The sequence below is a fragment of the Marmota monax genome, unplaced genomic scaffold (assembly GCF_021218885.2).
Source record: "Marmota monax isolate L192 unplaced genomic scaffold, Marmota_monax_Labrador192_F-V1.1 WCK01_AAM20220418_F8-fsc00005, whole genome shotgun sequence".
In the NCBI taxonomy this organism is placed as follows: Eukaryota; Metazoa; Chordata; class Mammalia; order Rodentia; family Sciuridae; genus Marmota; species Marmota monax.
In genome coordinates, this window is record NW_026692254.1 from 5,280,398 (window position 1) to 5,301,714 (window position 21,317).

A 21,317-nucleotide genomic window follows, 5' to 3' on the forward strand; every position below is an offset into this window, starting at 1 on the left:
TGTCATCATGGGTTCAACTTAATTGAAGAAATCCATAGAACTTGCCAGCAAGAATGCACATGCCCTTATAGGGAGAAGCAATCAAAGAGCTGTCAAATGGCAGAAAAAGAGGGCAGAGGTGAGCTTTTTAAGGGAAAGGTTAAGATGGGAGGAAAAGGAAAGAAAATGTTTAATGAGGGGAAATTATTATTTTTCTTCAATCCTTGTTGGGCTGGAAACTGGATCAATTACTAAGTGAGTATGGTATGAATGTGCTCATTGCCTCTTTAATCATTCCTCAAACTCTACCAGGTGAGTTAGGAACATAGAAGTCAGAGCTCAGAGACATTGAGCATCTTTCCCCAGGACTCACAGCTAGCTAGGGGTAGAGTCATGATCTGAACCCAAGGTGGCTTGAACTCCTTGGAGTCTTCATTCTTGTTGCCAGTCAACTGCAGAGATGAGCTTATATCAGGCCATGGTTTGGTCAAGATTGACTCCAACTCCAGAGCCCATAGGCACCCAGGAGGGATGGGCACAGAAAAGGGACCACTTTTCCAAGCTCTCCCTGCTCCCACCACCTAAGTCCATTATAACAAGATCAATATAAGATCAATATAACAAGAGAGGGTACATGTCTCCCAGAGAGACAGTGTGGCTCTGTGGACTTTAGACAACCTTAATTGTTCAGCAAACATCATGTCTGTGGGTTAGGGACAGAGTTACAGCTTTTCAGAGATCCCATGTTTACATCTTCTCAGAGAGCTGTGATCAGTTCTCTCTGGAGCTATATTTTCTTGCCAGATTAGGAACCACAGTGCTGGTCCATCCACAGTGGCCTAGGGGGCTTTCTGTGCCAGGCCTCTGTGTATTACCTTGGCTCTCCCTCATCTGCCTTGAGGAATGTGGTAGTGTGTCGTCAGTAGTTGCCCATAGACTAAAACTGAGAGTGGGGAGAGAAACTCAAAAAGATGTTGTTTGCAGCTTTTGTGAATATGACTTATGAAAGAAATTCATATTATTCAGTAAAGCAACAGCTGAGGGGTAGATTCTCCGTCTCAAATAGTTTTAAGTTGAAATCAGAAAAAAAAAATGGAGGTTGAGGGAGACAAGGAATAGGAAAGAGAAGAGGATCCACATGATGATCTCACAAGCAAGTAGTGGGTCAGGCCTTGATGTTTGCAAAGTTCATGTCACCCTTATCACCTGCCTTTCCCCTTATGTGGATTAGCAGTCCTTAGATTTTGGACATCCAAGAGGTTCATCATGGGACACATGAAGGTGTCCAGAGTGTTGAGTGATCCTATGTCCATGGGGGGTAGATACTCAGCTGCACTGAGGAGGTAAAGAAGGAAAAGAGGCGTTTCAAAGACAACTAAAGTGAGCAAAAGCCCGTGAGTTGAAGGACCCCAGCAGTGGCAGCCTTGGATCAAGCAGAGGAGAGAAGACAACATTGAATAAGGAGGGTGAGAAGGCTTTCAGGGCCAGGTTGAGGTTTCCAGGGACCTTCTGATCCTTGAGTGATGCCCTTCGGTCATGGGGCAGGGTCCATCCCATGTATTACAAACACTGAACTGGGCTCTGCCCAGGCCAAGTTCTATGCCTAAGGCTTCAGAAGTAACTGACGAGATCCAGCCTGGGCCTTGCCATCCCAGAGCTTACAGGACACATACAGGCTCCAGGATGATAAAGTCAGCCCCGTGTGTCTTCAGGTTTCATATCCAAGTATTCAAGTTCAGATGGAAAATATTCAAGAAAAATATTGCATCTGTGCTGAACATGTACAGACACACTTTCTTGTCATTATTCCCTAAATAATACAGTATAACAATTATTTACATAACATTTACATTGTGTTGGGAATTCTAAGCAACCCAGAGATGATTTACCGTAGGCTGGAGAACGTGTGTAGGCTATATGCAAATGCTGCTCTGATTTATATAAGGAACTTGGCAGCTGAGAATTTTAGTGTCCACAGGGGTTCCTGAAGCCAATCTTCCTGGATGCACAGAGGGCTGGGTGAAGTTGTGAATAATTGGACAGTGCAGAGAGAAAAGGGAGAGAGATGGATTCTGCCTGGAACACCAGGAAGAGCTTATGCTTGGAGGGCAGGTCTCATTGGCAAAGCATTTCAAGGAAAAAAATATATGGTCAGAGAGAGTCTGAGCCACCAAACCAAGAGAGGGAGAACAGGGGCTTGAATCAGGTCAGAGGGAACCTGGATGTCAGGCTGGGGTGTTAGAAATTATTCCATGCTCACAGGAGCTGGGGAAGACTTTCCATGACTTGGTTGTGGTATTTGGAAGTTCAGAGACAGGAAGACCCCTTGTGTGGTAATTCTAAGAGTCCAGTGAGATGTTGCCAGTACTAGAGTGAATTAGGGAAGAGAGAGTGAGAAATGGAAGAGCATGTGGAAGAAGAAACAAACGGACTGAAGGAAGGAAAGAGAGTAATAGGCTATGAACCCAAGCTTGGAAGGCTACAGCTAATGCCATCATGAGTCCCCCTGGAAAGAAACCACAGCACTGCAAGGCTTGTAGCTCATGGTGAGTCTGGGCAAGGCAAGCCACCCAGGGAGCCCAGGCTCTGAGTTAGGCTGCCTTCCTTAGTCTCCTGCCTCATTGCAACTGGAGTATTCAGGTATCCCTCACAGGCACAGCTTTCAGTGTTGAGGTTCCATCTTGGAGTCTCCTCAATACTCTGTATGTAGCTACTGAGTCCAGAGCGAAGGGACCTAGGGACCTAGGATGTCAGATAAAATTGTTTAACCAGGACTCCTGCTTCAGTCCATTGGGATCCAGCAGGCAGTGGATCCACAACCTCCACCAAGGCCATGCTGCCCCTCTATGGCTGAGCAAGGAAATGCAGCCACTGGTATATCTGGGAAGAAGGACGATGGCATTCCAGACTGGCACGTTTTTGCTGGAACTCCAGGACAGAACTGGCTACATTCTGCCAGCCAGGAGCTTACTTTCTGGATCATGAGAGAAGGCAGAAAAGATAAACAATCTCTAATGTGTATTTGTCTTGTCTTCTTGCAAATCACCTTTTGGTTTAACAGGCAGGGTGACCTGGAGAGTGTTGCATATACCTCAGCAGAGCAGATACCTCATCACCTTTCCCCATCTCAAGCCCCCACTCCTACTCTAACGCCCAGGGTTTGAGGACTCCATCAAGGTTGGGGAGAGAGTTGCAGGAAGGTGACCTACACACACACACACACACACACACACACACACACACACACCTCAGCAGCCTCCTTTAAGCCTCAGAATGAAAGCTCACAAACTGGTGGCCATGAACCTTATTTTGCCCAAGATCATCAAAGCATTGTAAAAAAAAAATCAGGATATTTTGCATATAAATCTGGATTATTGGCCTCTATTTTAAAATCAAAATGTCTGGCAACACTGAGGGAACTGGCAATGCTGCTGTTAGGCTGGAGGTGAATGCCCCTCATTGCCTTGAGCCTGTCATCCACTGTGACCCCACGCCACCCACTCCACACCTTCCTGTCATCAGCATGGCCCCTGGGGCACTTGGATTTGGGACCCCTCCTGTGAGGAGGATGCTAAGAGGAGTTTTGGTCCATCAAGGGGTCCAGCAGGAGTGATCCAACTCTGGGAGGATGGGAAGGAGGCTGAGTAGAACTGAACTCAGCCCCCAGGTTTCACTGGGGACCTAGTCCTGGCCTTCTCGGGACCTGGGACCTCAGAGTCACAGTCACCTCTGTTCTCAGGTAGAATCCAAACTCACCTGTGCTTTGTCTTTGCTCCTCTGTAGCGCCTGCACCTCAGCGAAGATGTGGCAGGGGCCACATTTATGGCAGCAGGCAGCTCAGCCCCAGAGCTGTTCACATCAGTCATAGGTAGGTGATTTCAGCTGAGAGGATTTCAGCTCTTTCCTATCTATCTGAGAAAAAAATGGAGAGGGGGCACTGGGGACAAATGGCCTAGGCCAGGGTTTTCTTTCCAGTGAAAGGAAATAAGAGTCCAGGGCCCCAAGCCGAATATCTACTTCCCAGCTATTTTATTTAAATGATGCTTTTGCCATGCATGAATGTGTCCCTGACCCAGGACCGATGCTCCTGTGGGATAGTCTTCACTCTGTAGATTAGGAAGCTCCCTCCAACCCTTGGCTGTTTCCTACAGATCCTGAGAACAGTCTAGCAGTTATGAAAGGCCCCGGGTCCACCTTGGAATTCAACTGGGCCACCCCAAGCAGGCTGACATTGGATCTGTGTTTCAGGGGTCTTCATCACCAAGGGTGACGTAGGAGTTGGCACCATCGTGGGCTCAGCCGTGTTCAATATCCTGTGCATCATTGGCGTCTGTGGGCTCTTTGCAGGGCAGGTAAGACGGACAGCTCCTCATGATGAAGGAACAAAGCATCTGGAGAAGAGGAGGCAAAGTTGAGGCACAAGATGGTCCTTTTTGGCTCACAACTCACAATGCGGCCCAGCAGCAGACTTGGGCAGTGGTGATTGAGGGCCTCACACCTTAGGAGGCTGAACCTGTGGGAACTAGACACTGTCAAGCCATCCTTATTTAAATGTCTCCAGCAAAATGGGATTCAGAATCCCCAAGTCCACATAAATAATTAACCAGCCTGAAAGACGCAAGTCACAAATTTGAATGTGTCCCACTCGTTTTGATGGGTTACTGATCTGAACTAGAATGACTTCAAACAATTTTAGATCTGGTTTTGCTTGAGAGAAAATAAAATAAATGGGAGAGATAGAGGGCTGGAATATCATCTACCAAAAAACAGTTTAGGACACAGCTTTTCTTTTTATAGGGACAGAGAGGAGCATTTTATTTACTTGTTTGCTTTAGCTAGATTTTGAGGTTCTGAGGGGCTTCACAGACCTCCCTTTTAGCTAAGGAGATTATCCCGCTGCTAGGGAATCATAAGGATCTGTTTCCTTTATGTACACTGGTGTCCGTTTGGGGAATTTCTTAGAAGTCACCAAAATGTGAGGCTCCTGAGTGGTGATGGGCACAGTGTGTTGGAGCAGTACGAAAGGTATGCAGATTTATGACTCCACAGGGACTTTGTTCAGAAGAACTATAATCCTGAACTCCCTGCCCAAACACCCAAGGCTCAGTGTCTTCTAGGAAAAAAAAAAAGCAACTTCAAGAATTCCATTTGAGGAGGCTCCACTTATAAAATTGAGCAACCTGTTAATCCTAAGAGGCTAAGGAATGCACCTTCCAACCTTTTAATATACTCTTTACCAGGCTGTTCCATTTTTCAGCAGCCAGCTAGGGCACCCCATGCTGCCCATCTCTAACGCCTGACTCCAGTGTCTCCACCTTGTATATACTGCAACACACTGTTGCTCTTGTATATGGCCCACTTTTATCACCACCATCTTTACATGGATGGATTTGTCCGGGATGCCTGGTGTATTAGTTACTCCTGAGTGATGGGCAAATGGGACCCTTTGATCTCATCAGGAATTAGCTCCAGGGCCCCCAAGTGCACAAATTCCTTCTAATAAGGGACTCCTGGACATTGAGCTCTGCTCAACTCACCAGACAATGTTTTCTGTTTTCTCATCCTTTTGCTCAATAATATGTTGTCTTAGATTTTTCTGGACCCATATTACAGTGTTTTTAAATTCTCATACATATGTGGTTAACACCAAAAAAAAAAAAAATGAGTCTCCATCATTGCCTTCACTGCCAGTCACTCTCCCCTGGCTGTCCTCTGCTTGGAGACCTCATTGCCTTCCAGAGATGAATAGTCACACCAGTAGAGTCTGTTGCTGTTAGCACTCTCTTAATTAGCATTGTCACTATTAGCAGTATGATTATTAGCCTGGCCGTTATTGGTGTTGTCATTAGTTCATTAGTCATTTGTACCTGGAGCTTAATTCAAAAGCAAGCCCAAAGGGGGAGAGATAATGTAAAGAAATGAGACAAATGACGGGGCGGTGTCTAGTCAGTGTCACAAAAACTAATTACTTATGAAATGGCTTGAATTCACGTGGGTGCATAATTCTTCAGCAACTCAGTTCATCACCAGCTTGGTTGGAACACCTGCGTCAAAGGCATGTGGCTGCCTGCACGTCAGCAAATGCTGGTATCTGTCACTCTATCCCTCCAGAGGTCTTTGCTGGCTTATTCACAACCCCACACACTTGTGAGGAGAAATAACTAGAATCATTGTTCAAAGGAGCCCACACCATGATTCTGGGTGCCAGCCCTTTCTTCTGAATTTCCTCATCCTGTGCCCACTTGGAGATTTTCAAAGCCATCCAGTTCTCTCTTTTAGGGTTTTGTGAAATCCCTAAACACTTTTCAGAGGAAGCAAAATGATCTTTTGGAAGCACCATGGCCTGGGGGATCAGACTGGCCTGGGAGTTCTTGACTCTGTCATTTACTCACTATGAGACCTTGGAGAAGTGACTTCAGCTCTGTCTGCCTCCATTTTCTTACCTATAGAGTGGGTATAAATTCTCCTTCTTCCCAGCATTGCTATAAGGATGAAACCTAGCAAGTTCAATATTAATAGCACCTGGCCCACACAGTAAGCCAACACAAGTTGGGTACCATTTTCAATAGCCAGAATACCAATAAAGGTGGTCCTGGCTGCCAAATTCCACAGTAGGTCACTGTGATAATTGAACCACCTGTTGGTGGAATTCTCTAACAGGCCTCCAGGGTTTCCCAAGGATATGTGGCAAGAAGGAAAGAGAAGGTCAAGGAAAAGGTCTTCTAAGTGCAAATGAAAATGAAGAGATGTTGGTAGAAGGAGAATCTCAAAGGACGGGTACTTCCTTCTGTGCTGTCTGATCAGTGGATGGAACAGAAAAAATTAGTAAGCAATGAAAGTTGCCCACCTCCCCACATTGAGGAACCCTCCCAGGTGATAAAACTGGTGCAGCGGAATATTACAGCAAAGGATAGAAACTGGGAATTGAAGTGATTAATAAATCCAATCATGGTTCTCACTTAGCATTATTATTTATGTTGATCTGCACTTTCATTTGGTTGGGAGAATTACCAGTGAGCGCCCGTGGGCCTCTCTTTAAGCATTTCGGCATAAAGGGCAGTACAGGACGAAGTCTGTTACCCATCTGAAATTAAAGTAATTAAGCTGTAAGGTTTGAGCTCCTGTCTCAATTAGGGTTTTGATGAATTCGGTGTAATTAAATGTCTGCTGTATTTGCAGTTTGCAAACATACCCAATGCTTCAGTGTTCGCCTAAGGTGCTTTGGGGAGTTTTATGGGACAGGAAGGAAATTGCTTCTTAGAAAGTGGCTTAGAGAGTGGTTCTTGGCATCCTCACAAGGCATTTTGCAGGACTGTGGTCCTACCAGTTTTCTTTATATAAAAACAAAAAATAATAAGGACAAAGAGAAAACACGAAGCTCTGGATGCAACCTACTAATGTATTTTGCATATTGCATTGAAAGGGCTTCATGCCAATTTTGTAAAACAATGTGCTTATGAATTTAAATCCACCATTCCGAGCATGTTAAGCTTTAAATACATAACCACAAACAGAGAGTAAACAGTTTAACTACATCCCAGATTAGGACTTTCATATTCCAGTTATATAGGCCGGCAGATGGCTCCAGTTTATTATAAAGAGCTCCCACATCAGCTCCTGGCATCCCCCTAATGTGCCTGATGTTCTTTGGCGAGGTCCATCTAATCTCGGTGAGGCTTGTTTTTCTTCAAATAACACCCTATCTCTGCTGGATCATTTACACAAAACTTAGCCGCACCCAAAGGCTTCACATCTGAATTGAAATTTGCCTTCATTTGGGTATCCCCTAAAGGAGATTCTAAACAAGGGCTTGAATACAAGTAATTCATCTGAAAGGTGATCCCAGGAAATGCCAGAAAGACCTGGAGTAAGAGAGACAAAGAAGAAAAGGCAATCAAACAGAGTGTGTTAGAAAGGAAATTATCACTGCAGCCACTAGGATTTGATCCTTCTGTGAGAATTAGGAAAGAATGTGGTACCGGGCTGTCTAAGGGACCTTCTGTAAGGGGTGGGGGATCTGGGTATTATCCACCAACTCCCATCAGTTATTGGTTAAGGATTCCTCTTAATGAACGAATTCCCCAGCATTCCAGACTGCTGAGTACAGACAGAGGAGATCTGGGGGCCCAGAGAAATCCCTCAGCAAAGAAATATAGAGTTTAGCAGTTACAAAGATCTGAAATGGTAAGGTGGGGAGACAGGAGTGAACCCATGACTGTTTACTGCAAACTCAAGACTATGGCTTTAAAACAAGATACCTGTTGGATTTTATCTTCGATTCTACTGGAGGAAACACAAGCATTAGTACCAGGCCATTTAGAGTCTGGGGCCAGAACATCTTGCATTTAGAGAATTTCCTCTAATGTTAAGAATAACAACTACCATTTGTTTATTAAGCTTCATGTATGTGAAGATAATACACTCAATACTCCATGATACACCCATTGAGTGGCACTCAAATGTTTTAAGAAATACACCCATTGAATTTTAAAGTAACTTTATTTTTATTGACAGGCCAATAAATGGATACCAAGAGTCCAATGAGGTGGTTAAGACTAAAGTTGACACATCTGCTGAGGGCAGAATCCATTCACTTTCTGTATAGGGAAACTTAAACTTAATAAATCTCTAGATGCATTATGATAGTCTTATGATTATCCTTATATTTTGTGGGTTTTTTTTTTAGAAGTTTAGGGTATAGGATCTGGGGGCAATGCAAAGAATGAAGACCCAGAATCAATGATAGAAGTATTCAGCACAGCCAAGGTGAATCTAGAAGCTTCTCTTATAATCAGATGGAATCTCCCACAGCAAGGCTGTTGCTTCCATCAAATATATGGAAAATTCAGACTATATGCAGTAGAAGACCCATACCAGTTTACCCTGTACACCTCAAATCCCAGCTATCATTTTCAACTCATCACCTATCATATCCTAATTCTGGGAATTTTCTAGATTCCCCAAGAGGCTGGGAACTGAGGAAAAAGAGGCTGAATCGCTCATACCACTAGCTGACAAACCTATAAACAGGGGTTGATGGTACCCAAGAAGCATGATGCTCTGATATTTTGGTGCTGTGAGTGACAAGAAAGCCAAATGTGTGGTGCAGAAGTGAACCAAGGTCAGAGTCATGTCCAGCCAGAGTGGTCATTGGTTCTGTCACCCAGGAAAATGGAGTTGCTCCCGGTGTCTTCTACATACTGCCTAAGGCTAGAGGCAGGTCCCTGTTAGAAGGCAGATCCCCAGCTGCAGTGCCAGACCAGCTGAATCCAAAGAGCTGCCAAGCCTGCTTGAACTCCACCTGCAGGCTCAGCTCTACTCCAGTTCTTAGAACAATGCTGGCTGTTGTGGGTTGGATATGAAATGTCCCATGAAAAGTACATGTAGCAATGTAGGAATGTTCAGAGGTGAAATAGTCAGGTCCTGAGAGCTGTGACCACATCCCAGGGATTAATCCATCAAATGGATTAATAATTTAACCTTGTCCCTGGGTGGTAACTGCAGGCAGATGGGCATGGCTAGAAGAAGGAGGTCACTAGAAGCACGCCTTTGGGAATTCTGTTTTGTCCCTGTCTTCTCTCTCCTCTCTCTCTTCCCTTCTCCCTCCTTCCTGGCTGCCATCAACTGGACAGCTTTTCTCCACCACACCCTTTTGCTATGATGTTCTGCCTCACCTCAGGCCCAGAGTAATGGAGTTGGTCATCCACAGCCTGAACCTCTGAAACCATCAACCAAAATAGACTTTTCTTCTTCTGAGTTGTTCTTGTCGGGTATTTTGGTCTCTGGGATGGAAAGATGACTAATGCCCTGGCCTAGAGGACAGGCAGTCCCACAGCACGAACGGCTTTCTCTTGATGCCTCAGTCCTCTAACTGTCCATCTGCCTGAGGCAGTCTTCCTCACCGCCTCCTGGTAGCCTCTTTTCCCTGGCTGTTCCTCACCCCCTTCTTCCAAGGCCAGGTCCTGGCAGGGCCCCACACCTGATCTTCTTAACACAGACTGTTGTTCCCAAGCCCAAAGTTCCATTAAGGTCACCCGCCCAGCTCTGCCGGGCTCCACTTAGATTGCCTCTACATCTCCATCCCACATCTCTGGGTTGGCTTTGACTTTGGCTCATAGAACTTGTTTCTGACTTGTTCTACTTCTTTGAAATATCTCCTAAAATCATATCCATTCTGAGATCTACATTTAGATTAGCTCTGTGGCTTTCAGTTTCAGGTAACCAATAACAAATAACAAAACAAAACCTCTAACTGGGCTTCTTAAAGGAAGGAGATTTATTAGTGTCTTTTGAAAAATACAAAGGAAAATGGTCATCAGGTAAGATGTGGTCAGGGCTCCTGGCCCATTGTTGTTTTCCTCTAATATCTTCTGTTCCCTTTCTTCAGAGTAGTTTTCTTTCACAGCAGAAAATGGTTGTAGCCGTTTTAGGTCTCATATTCACATACCCCACAAAGTGAGAAAAAGAGAATGTCTCCTTGCCCACAACACCCCCTGGCCTCCACTTAGCGTCCTTAAACAAAAAATCTGATTGAGCCAGCTGAAGTCCTCTGACCAACCATGCAGGTGAAAGAATCAGGTATCCAACTGGCTTATGTTTAATCAAGAACCACCCCCCCCTTATTTATTTCTTCTCCTTAAAGATAAGACTTTGATCAGTTCTACCCCCCCAAATTCATAGCTTTGGGTCCCTGGTTATTACACAGAGATAAATGACTATTGGGCAAAGCCTGTGCAGTATTACATGCTGCTTCAATGGCTACTTTCCCTGGGCAAGTATCACACAGATGGTAAAATACACCCAGACCTGTTTGTGTGGACATAGCCTCTCATTTCTTTGGAGCAAATAACCTGGAAGAGGGGTTACTGGGTTGTGTGGTAGGTATGTTTGTATGAAACTACCAAATGGCTTTACAAAGTGGCTGAGCCATTTTGTATTCCCACCAACAATGTGTGAGATGCTAGTTACTTTGCATCACCAGCAGCACTTGGTATTATTTGTTTTGCTTTCTTCATTTGTTGTTATGTTAGTTATTCTAGTGAAAATGAGTAGCACCTCATTGGACATTTTATTTGCATTTCCTTGACAAATCATGATGTCAAGCATCTTTTATTTTTAATGTTAGTGTTCATTTTAGAATTTAGTCATTGAAATGCTCTATAAAGCAAAATGGTAAGACATGATAAGTAGACAACTCATAATGAACCTTGTACTTTATAAAAGGGTATGAGAATACTTAATATATTTCTAGAACAAGCTAGGTCTTTAATCTTCTATTTTCTTTTTGGTTATTTGTTCTAATTAGTTATACATGACAGTGGAATGCACTTTGACACGTCCCACATAAATGGAGTATAATTTCTCATTCTTCTTTCTGGTTGTACATCATGTAGAATCACACCAGTCATGTAGTCATATAATGTTTGATTCATTCTACTATCCTTTCTACCTCCCCACCCCTCCCCTTTCTTCACTCCCCTCTACCTAATCCAAGGTAACTCTATTCTTCTCTAGACACCCCTCCCCATTGTGAAATAGCATCTGCATATAAGAGAAAACATCCAGCCTTTGGTTTGTTGGGATTGGCAGAATGGCAATTATCAAGAACACAAGCAACAATAAATGTTGGCAAGGATGTGGGGAAAAGGTACACTCATACATTGCTGGTGGGACTGCAGATTGGTGCCACCACTATGGAAAGCAGCATGGAGATTCCTCAGAAAATATGGACTGGAACCACCACGTGACGCAGCTATCCCACTCCTAGGTTTATACCCAAAGGACTCAAAATCAGCATATTACAGTGACACAGCCACATCAAGCATCTTTTCATGTGCCTGTTTCCCATCTTCTTTGGTGAAAAGTCTGTACAAGTCTTTACCTGTGTGTTAATTGGGGATTCTGTCCTCTTCTTACTCCCTTGTCCAGGAGGTCTCTAAATCCTTACACTCGACTGCTCCATGGAGTCTTTCTGTCCAATTTATTTTTATTTCCAGATCAATAGAGAATAAGGCTATTAGAAATGATTTAGCGTGGTCATAGAAATGTTTTATTAAGTCTTGTTGTTTACATTTGGGCTTCCAAGAGAGGTGCTCAGAAATAGCACTCTTTAATAGTGTGGAAGGAAGCCAAGAGGTCACCTCCCTTGTGTCCATCAAGCTTGAATGTAGCAGTAATGAAGATCTAACATGCATCGTTCCAGAAATGTAAGGAGGAAAGTGGGAGTCTCTGGCAGCTGGAGATGAGCATTCCTTTCATGTAGTTAAGCCTCACATTGCTCCAGGAAGTGAATCGCAGGTCACTGCCTATGTCCTTGGAAAGAGCATCCACAGTTTTGCCATAGACTGTCAATACACAAGGAGCCCAGCACCTTACCACCACTGCAGCTAAACATCTGCCCAAAAGGAATGTCCATCTTTTGGACACACAGACATTTCTTTCCAGAGCATAATGATGTTCCCACTTCCCCCTAATCAGATAAGTGGGGCTCATAGCAGGAATCTGCCATGTTTGCTTATGCCAAAGTGAACCAAAACCAGTCCATCACTTTGTAAAAACACAGAACAAAGTAGACAACACCAAACACAGCACATACTGCATGCAGTCAGTCCCTCTCCTGATACAAGCAGCTGAACAGGAGTTGAAAGATGAATGGAATGAGGGAAAAAGCCAGTCTGGCTGGCAGATGCTTATTTTTTCTTATGATTCCCTTTCACAGATGCACTCTGGGGCGTACTTTGTATCAAGCACTGTTCTTGCACCTTTATCTGTGTTCACTTGTTTGGTCCTCAGATAACTCTCTGATGAGGATAAAAGAGGAAACTGAGGCTCAGAGAGGTTAAGGAATGTGTCGGTCACAGAACCGAAGAGTTGGGAGGTTTGGAGGCTGCAGGGGTATAGCCAGCTGAGCAGATGGTAAGTTCTCCCTCAGGTGTGGTTCAAAGGGTTAATTTAGAGCACAGTTCTTAGATCTTACACCCCTAGCCTCCCTTCCATACTGCAACCATCCTTACTATTCTTTCACAGCACAGAGCCTTCCTATCACCCTAAAGCACCCCCCCCCTGCCCAGGAAAACAGAGGGCTGTGCTGGGGTGAAAGGGAATAGAGAACCACCACTTGCCTCCTTCACCCTCAACTCAGAGGAGTGTGTGGTGCTGGCCAATCTTCTTCTGGTGGACTTGAACCATCTTGGCCATGAATGTTCCTCCTGAACTCCATGAAAGCTTCCACCTGAACCTAGCCACACCCAGCACTTGGCACAGAGATCCCTCCCCTCTACACCTGCCCCTTCTGTACAAGGTAAAGCCCACCTACCAAACAAGGGGAAGTGAAGAATTCCTCTCATGGCCTTGTAACTCCACCCCAGGGAAAAAGTCACTAGGAAGCTTCCCGTGATAAAGGGGACCACAAAATATTAGCAAGTTGTGAACACATATATGCAGCAGAACAGTAAAGGCCACGGTCCCAGAGTACTTTCTGGTCTTACCTCTTGTCACCCCCCACTTACATGGGACACTATGTGAGCTATAACAAAACATATCAGATTTCAGATTTTATATTTGAAGTCCAAGTAGCTACCATCAAAGTGTCTATGGCATGACCTATAGCCAGACCCTGAGGTTTGTGGCTGCCCAACATGGAAATTATAGGCTCGTTTTTTATACGATAATGTTAATGAAAGGTGGTTTGTCTCTTCATCATCTGTAAATTTAAATCCAGAGTAATAATCTATTGATTGTGTCTTAGGGGGAAATGTTCATAATAGTCTTTCTCTAAGCATTAAGTTCATTCCTTGATTAACAAATCTTTACTGAATGCCAACCATGTACCAAGCACTGTTCTAGGCACTTTAGAGGAACATAGTGGAAAAAATCCATTCTAGAAATGGGCTACAGGATATTAAATAGACAACAAGGATGGTTGATTGGTAGGTAATTAGGTAGATAGGTGAATAGGTATGTAGAAGGAAGGATGGAGATATGGATGGATAGATTGATGGATCGATGGATAGATGGATGGAAAGAAAGATAGTGAAATATTTATATAGAGGCATAGTGAAAAGGGGAGAAATGTGTCAATTAGAGGTCAATGTTATGGAAAAAAAGCATAATAAGCTTTACAGAGAATGCATGAGAAATAAGGCATTGTCTTATTAAGAGTTTCCAGGGAAGATACCTCTACAAATGCTGATAGTCTAATGCAGTGGACAAAATACTACTACCTTCTGCTCTATAATGAAAAGGGCACCACTTAAAATGTAGACTGTGATTCAAGTGCTGCTTTGAACATGAGTCACTCTCTAAGCAGTGTGAACATACCATCTGAGCAGACAGACAGCTACTGCCCCTGGAAACACTGTAAAATGCTGATCTGGGAGGGTCACCAGCTAGAGTAAGAAAACAGCAACCCCAAGGGCAATAGGAAGATTCATGCTCAGTGACCACCTCCATCTCCCGCAGTGAAGGAATGCACAATGTGGCTACAGAGGTGTAAAGAATCTCTTTTCTGCCAGGAGAGAATCAAAGTGCTAGGCTGTGAGCTCCCTCAAGAGCTCAGCCAATCTTTTCCTGATTCCCAATGTAGCCATGGCACTAAGAGTAGTGTCCACCATTGAAAGCACTCACTGACTCATGACATAGGTCTGGGAGAGAATGGACAAATGATCAGAGTTCACAGTGCCCTGAAGCCTGGCACACACATGTTCAGGAACTATATCTTGGGTGCCTGGGTGGTTAGAAGGATGCTGAACTGAATGTCATAACATACCACAGGGATAGCAAAGACAAGGTGAATTAAAACAGCAGAAACTGAGGGAAACTTGAATCATAGTCATGAAACAGAATTAGCTGCTCTATGTGGATGTTGATCCACTGCCTATTATGTGCAGGCATGGGGCATAAGGGTGGAAGAAGGTAGAAAATATTCCTGTGCTCCCAGAGCTTACAGATAGTGGAAGATCATGGGAAAAGAGCATGTGAACCAATAAATGATCAAATTATAGTAAAAATAAATAGTTCTTGAGGGAAATACATTGGGCAACAGGACAAGAGGTGACTGGTGGGAAAGATGGAGAGGTGCGTTTAGTGATGATAATTCAGGGGAAGTGACTCAAAGGAACCCCAAATCATCAAGGCAATGTCACATGAAGGTCTAGGAGAATAAAGTTCCAGATAAAAAGAAAAGTGCATATTCAGACAGAACCAAGCTCAGTATGCACGAAAGTCAGAGACGGAGCCAGTTTGAAGGCTGGTGAAGAAAAGGAAATATGATTAATAGAGACCTCAGAGAAGTTGGCAGATCATGTCTGGCCAGAGGTCATGGTGAGGATTTGAGTGCAATGGGAAGCCACCCTTAGAGAGTTTAAACCATAGATTAATACTCTAGGAAAATCGCTTCAGCGACCCAGTGGAGAAAGGACTCAATGGGGCAAAATGGGGACAGGGAGACCAGGGAAAAAGACTTTGGTGAGACCTGAGTAAAGTTTTCCGCAGTAAAGATCTTAAGAAGTGCTTGCTTGACATTTTTTTTTTTTTTTTTGAGGTGGACTTTGCTGGACTTAATAGTTTTTGGAGATGACACCAAAAGGATTTGCTGATGAATTTAAATGGTGATGACAGAATGAGATAAAGCATAGGATTTTTGTACTGAGCAATGTAAGTGGGTCAAGGAATATTTGTTGATTCCACCAATGACTACAAATTGGTTATGAAAAATCAGGAGAGTTTGTTTTTAGAGAGTAGGAAGCTTATCATTCAAACTATTCTGAAGTCAATCATTGTGTGTCAGGATCCTTTGGGATATTCATGGATGTAAATAGTGAGATTTTTATTTTTTTAATTTAAAAAATTCCTTTTAATTTAATTTTAATTGTAGAAACCAAAGCTTTAACTAAAAGCTTGATCCTCTGATTATGACTCATCCACCTCTTTGCTGGACAGCTGTTAACAGTGGCAGCCCCACCCAACCTCCCCAGCCACCTAACTCTCTCATGATGTCATGATTCCTGTTGGTAGCATTTCTGGTGAAATACCTGATTGACTTCTTCTAAGACCGGGAATATAGCAACTCTTAAGCTCTGGATAACACTGCCCACCTCAAGGTCAACCTGTCTTTCTGAATTTCCAATTGGCAAAGTTTCATGGACCCCGGGTAGTCATGATTTTGCACATGGTGAATGCAGGAAATGAACACTTACAAAACACAGCATTTACTACATATAGCTTCCCGCGTTACCTTCTCTATCATCTCCTTTCTTTCACTTCCTCTCCCCACCAACCCTTTCTCCAGCTAGAGGGTGGACATTTTATCAGCTCATACTAGGCTGCATTGCCATCAGGGTTTCTTAAATCTAGGTTCCTTGAGCTTCTGACAATCCATATCTCTGCTTATAAATCCATCATGTAATAAGGACTCTGTTTACAATTTTAAAATAGAGAAATGGAGGGGACAACGGAAGGAAAGTTTGTGGAGGCGGTGTGTTCTTTGTTTTTCTAATATGACTGAACATTTTTCTAGACCAACCCTTCTCATTCCAAGTCATTCTTGTATGACATTAGTGAAGTAAGACACATATGCCCTCCTGGACCAGCTGCTGATTTCTGTAGGGTAAATACAGCTCTGCATTTAAATGGAAACTGGGACTGAATCTCCAAGTGAGAAAAATACAAATGCCATTATCCTTTCCAGATAGTGTGCAGACCATTTGGGGCAGTGGGAGAGCTCATGGGACCAAGTGTCTGGCTTTCACTGGCAAAGTAAGATGGGGTAGAGATTGCCTGGGGCTGTCTTTTCCTAACCAAGTGTCCACTGGCACTTAAGTGTCCGTGAGGCTAAGTTCTACCCTCCCTTCCCTGCAGTGGATGTACCACTTCCCCAGAGATGAGAAAGAAATGTAGCCACGTGTGCATTATTTGTTTGAGACTTTTTTCTCCCAGATGAAATCATAACTGCATTTGGGGCATAGAAAATAAGAATTAGAGTAATTGATGTGGTAGCCAGCATCTGACAGACTCCAGGGCTAGGTGCAGCTGTTAGACAACATCAGACCCCTGGCATTCATCATTTTCAGGTCTTGGTCATTATACCATAAACCCTTTCCCCCCTCCCCACTCTTTTTGCCCCATGTTTTATTACTGAAACTTCTAAAAACATGTGTTCCGCCTCCCCATAACATCTTTTTTTTCTCTTTTAAAAAAAAATTGCCACTTTCTTCTACTCTCAGTTATTATCTACTTTTATTTAAAATTAAAAACAGTTTTAGGATTAATAGCTCATTTTTACTGGGATCTCAGTTGAGTTAATACAAAATTACATATATTAACTCATGTAATGCAGTATCAATCCCATGGTGTAGGTACTATTTTTCCTCATTATTTACAGATGAGAAAATAGAACCCAGAGAGGGAGGTTGAGAAGCTTGCCCCAGGCCACACATCCAGGAACAGCAGAGTTTGGATCTGAAGCTAGGCATTCTGGTTCCAAATGTGTGTTCTTAATCTCTGTGGAGCACACATAAGCCAATGGAACAAGACAGGGTGCAGGGGCCTCCCGCGGTGGAAGATTGTAGAACACATCTCACAGAGGGAAGACGGGCTTGTCCTGGATTGTCCCGCAGCTCTTCTTGCTGGTCTAGAAGATGACGATATGTGCGTGGTGTCCTTAAACCTTTTTGTTTTAGAACCTCTTGTTGAAAATGCTGAGACTGGCTATGCAAGTTGTCGTTTCTAAGCGAAAAACAAGATTTAGAAACTGGGACTCCCTTCCGAGGGGCATTTATATGTGCCTTGCTTATGGGATTTAGGAGGGACTGAAATGCGTGTGGGATTCTGACTTAAGGGATTCTGAGGCCATTTCTGATACCAACACCTAATACCACTGTGCTATGGTGCGGTGACATTCTCCTGCATGGAGCAGTAGAGGCCCCACCTTCCTCCTGTCCTGTGTTAACAGCAGCAACCCAGGGGGGATTCATTCCGCTTCTGCTGCCCGTGGCCTCTGTCCTTTCTCTTCAAAGAATTAACTCTGTTTCAGGGACTAGGAGGAAAGATTGAAAGGAGAGCAGTCAGATGATTTTTAAATGTCCCAGGGAGTCAAAGCTCAGGCCTGTCCCTGGTGAAATGTTTGTTTTCCTCTTGGAAGTACATTTGCTTCAGAGTCCTTGGATGGTTTGGCTCATGCTGCCCGTGAAGGCCAGGGGCTGTGTCGAAAGCAGAGAGAATCCCTTCTGAGGGAAGGACTTAGTGTTCTTGGTACAAAGTTGAAAAACAATTCAGGGTGGAAAATGTTTCACTTTTATATAGGGATAGATCTGTCTCCCATCCCTCTCCTTGCCTGGGAATTCGGCTCCAGAGCCTGCCAACTCAGTCTAGATAAACCCCCTCCAGGGACCCACCCCTCCCTAGACCAGATAAATTCTGTCCAGCCGTTAAACCCCAGGAGAACCCCTAATAGGAATCTTTACACTCATATGAAGACTCAAGAGGGCCTTGGAGACTGTTTTTCAATGCTATTTAAAAAAAAAAAAGGCGGCTCTATAATTTCGTATTAAAAAAAAACAAACAAGAATATCAATCTAAAATGTAATTTCTATGGCAGTAAAATAAAAGAATCTTGCACATCTATCATCTCCCATAAATGAAAATGGATTTTAATACAGTGTGATTCTTTGAGTTTTAATGGAAGCAGATATTTAAGATATACAGCTCCAATTCTGGCCAGGGCAGAGAGAGTGATTGTAAATATTAGTCATCTTGTATTAAAATGTACCAGCACTAGACTAAGTTTTTTATATGGTTCTAAAGGCTGACTGCCCAAGTTCAAATCTTGGTCTCCCCAAATCCTTTTTTTCCCCAGTTATAGATGGACACTGTAGGTTAATTTCATTTATTTCTTTTTATGTGGTGCTGGGATCAAACCCAGTTTCTCAAACGTGTGAGACAACTGCTCTACCACTGAGCCACAACCCCAGCCACCTTCCTTACATCTTGACTGTGTGGGTTGCAGAAGTCACTTAACCTCACTGTGCCTCAGTTTCCTCATTTTTACCTATTAAGTGATAAAATAATAATAATGTCTACCTAATAGGGTAGTTGTGCTATTCAGATATGTCTATGTATGCAGAATACCTAGACAATTGCCACTACATGGGAAATGTCTGTAATACCAACTAAGGGGTCATTTATTCTGCTCAGCACCAAGGAGAAGGGTGCTATCTTTATTCCCAACTTGATGACTGAGTAAGTAAATTTTCAAAGACAAAGGTGAGTTTATTCAGGATCCTGCAACAAAGAATAAGAAAGCTGCCCAAGGACTTCCCCTCCATCCAGAGGACACTTGGGTTGCCAACAGCCATGAAGCGTGACCTTGAATATGAACATGGCATCAGTCCTTCCTGAGGCTCCCCTGGTCCGTGGGGAGGTGCTCCTGCCTGCTTCTCTCTGTAGCTCCCCCCTTTTCTTATGCCTCATGGTGTAGCTCACCAAGGCACTCTCTGCTGCTGTTTTTTCCGCAGAGACAGCCCCATAGCCCCACCCTCCGTCTGCATTGTTGCCCCAGACATTGACATGTCTTTCTGTCCAGAGTGAGAGCCCCTCTGGGGAATTCAGGCCCTCTTTTCCAAGGGGCCTCTTTCTTAGAAGCCCTAGTTCTATTTTCAGCCTCTGCAGCTGCCTTTCAGACATCCCTTGTCCTTTTGGTGCCCCTCGATCTGATGCTCTGTCCTGAAAATACCTAAACCTCTGCGAGTGAGAGGTCAAGGAGCTGGGATTCCCTCCATCTGGGGATCATTACTCACAAATGGGAAGAAACAGCGACACATCCAGAGCCTGCACCTTCCCTTCCTGTTCCCACAAAGGTCACTCCTCGGGCTAAAACCACAGCTTTCCCCCTTCTCACCCTGCCCTGTTGGCAAAACCAAAAATGTCACCAATGCCATCCTGGTTATTCCACAGAGGACCCAGGCTCAAGGCGGCCTTTTCTCAGAGGAGCCACTGAAACAGGTCTCCTTCAAGGGTTCCTGGAATTTCGGAATGTCTATCATTGTGGGACAAGTTGGGATTGTGCATTCCAGCATTCTGCAAGCGAGAGTGTGTGAACTGCTGGGGTTCTCCTGGAAAGAGGGGTGTGAGTTCCTGCCCATATTCCATGTAGAGTTTTGTTTCATAGACCAGTTTCCACTCGATGGATGTGTTAATGGAGGTTTTAGGTAACAAGGTTTACTTTAAATTAGACTATCAGAATGTGGTTGCAAGAAGGTGGCTTTTATTCTTCTTTTCTACTCATGAATAAAAACCGGATAGTCAGATGAGTATTAGTATTAAGTTATTATTTCTAACATGGACTGGAGGGCTCCTGGGTGCTGTTTCACTGTGTTCTTTACACATATTTTATTTACTCTACTCCAGAACCCCTTGAAGAAAGTACTATCATTGCCCTGTTCTACAGACAGGAAAACAGAGACATAAATCAATGGTGTCGGTACCAGTGGGGCAGCTTGGGAGAGCTTTTGCCCACCCACTCCACACACAAACCCCCATTGCTAATAAGGTAATGACCTTAGAAAAGCCCTCGACTTTATCATCTATCCAGAAAGCTGCCCAAGGCTCTCCTTTATAAAATTGAAGCTATGCCTGGTTTTCTTTTTTTTTTTTTAATTGGTTGTTCAAAACATTACAAAGCTCATGACATATCATCTTTCATACATTTGATTCAAGTGGGTTATGAACTCCCATTTTTGCCCCAAATACCAGTTGCAGAATCACATCGGTTACACCTCCACATTTTTACATAATGCCATATTAATGACTGTTGTATTCTGCTGCCTTTCCTATCCCCTACTATCCCCCCTCCCCTTCCCTCTCATCTTCCCTCTCTACCCCATCTGCTGTTGTTTAATTCTCTCCCTTGTTTTTGTTTCCCCTTTCCCCTCACAAACTCTTATATGTAATTTTGTGTAACAATGAGGGTCTCCTTCCATTTCCATACAGTTTCCCTTCTCTCTCCCTTTCTCTCCCCCTACTCGTCTCTGTTTAATGTTAATCTTTTCCTCATGCTCTTCTTCCCTGTTCTGTTCTTAGTTGCTCTCTTTATATCAAAGAAGACATTTGGCATTTGTTTTTTAAGGATTGGCTAGCTTCACTTAGCATAATCTGTTCTAATGCCATCCATTTCCCTGCAAAATCCATGATTTTGTCGTTTTTTAGCGCTGCGTAATACTCCATTGTGTATAAATGCCACATTTTTTTTTATCCATTCATCTATTGAAGGACATCTAGGTTGATTCCAGAGTCTAGCTATTGTGAATTGTGCTGCTATGATCATTGATGTTATGCCTGGTTTT

At 43.7% G+C, this 21,317-nt stretch overlaps 1 protein-coding gene across 1 annotated transcript in view; it reads left to right on the plus strand.

Annotated features, from left to right (window-relative positions):
• The window catches only part of Slc24a3 (solute carrier family 24 member 3), a 544,045-nt gene that overhangs the window by 387,331 nt on the left and 135,397 nt on the right, over window positions 1-21,317 (plus strand). The window contains exons 5-6 of the mRNA XM_046434889.2: window positions 3,763-3,847; window positions 4,228-4,331. Coding sequence (XP_046290845.2) covers window positions 3,763-3,847; window positions 4,228-4,331 — 189 coding nt within the window. The remainder of the gene's footprint in view (window positions 1-3,762; window positions 3,848-4,227; window positions 4,332-21,317) is intronic.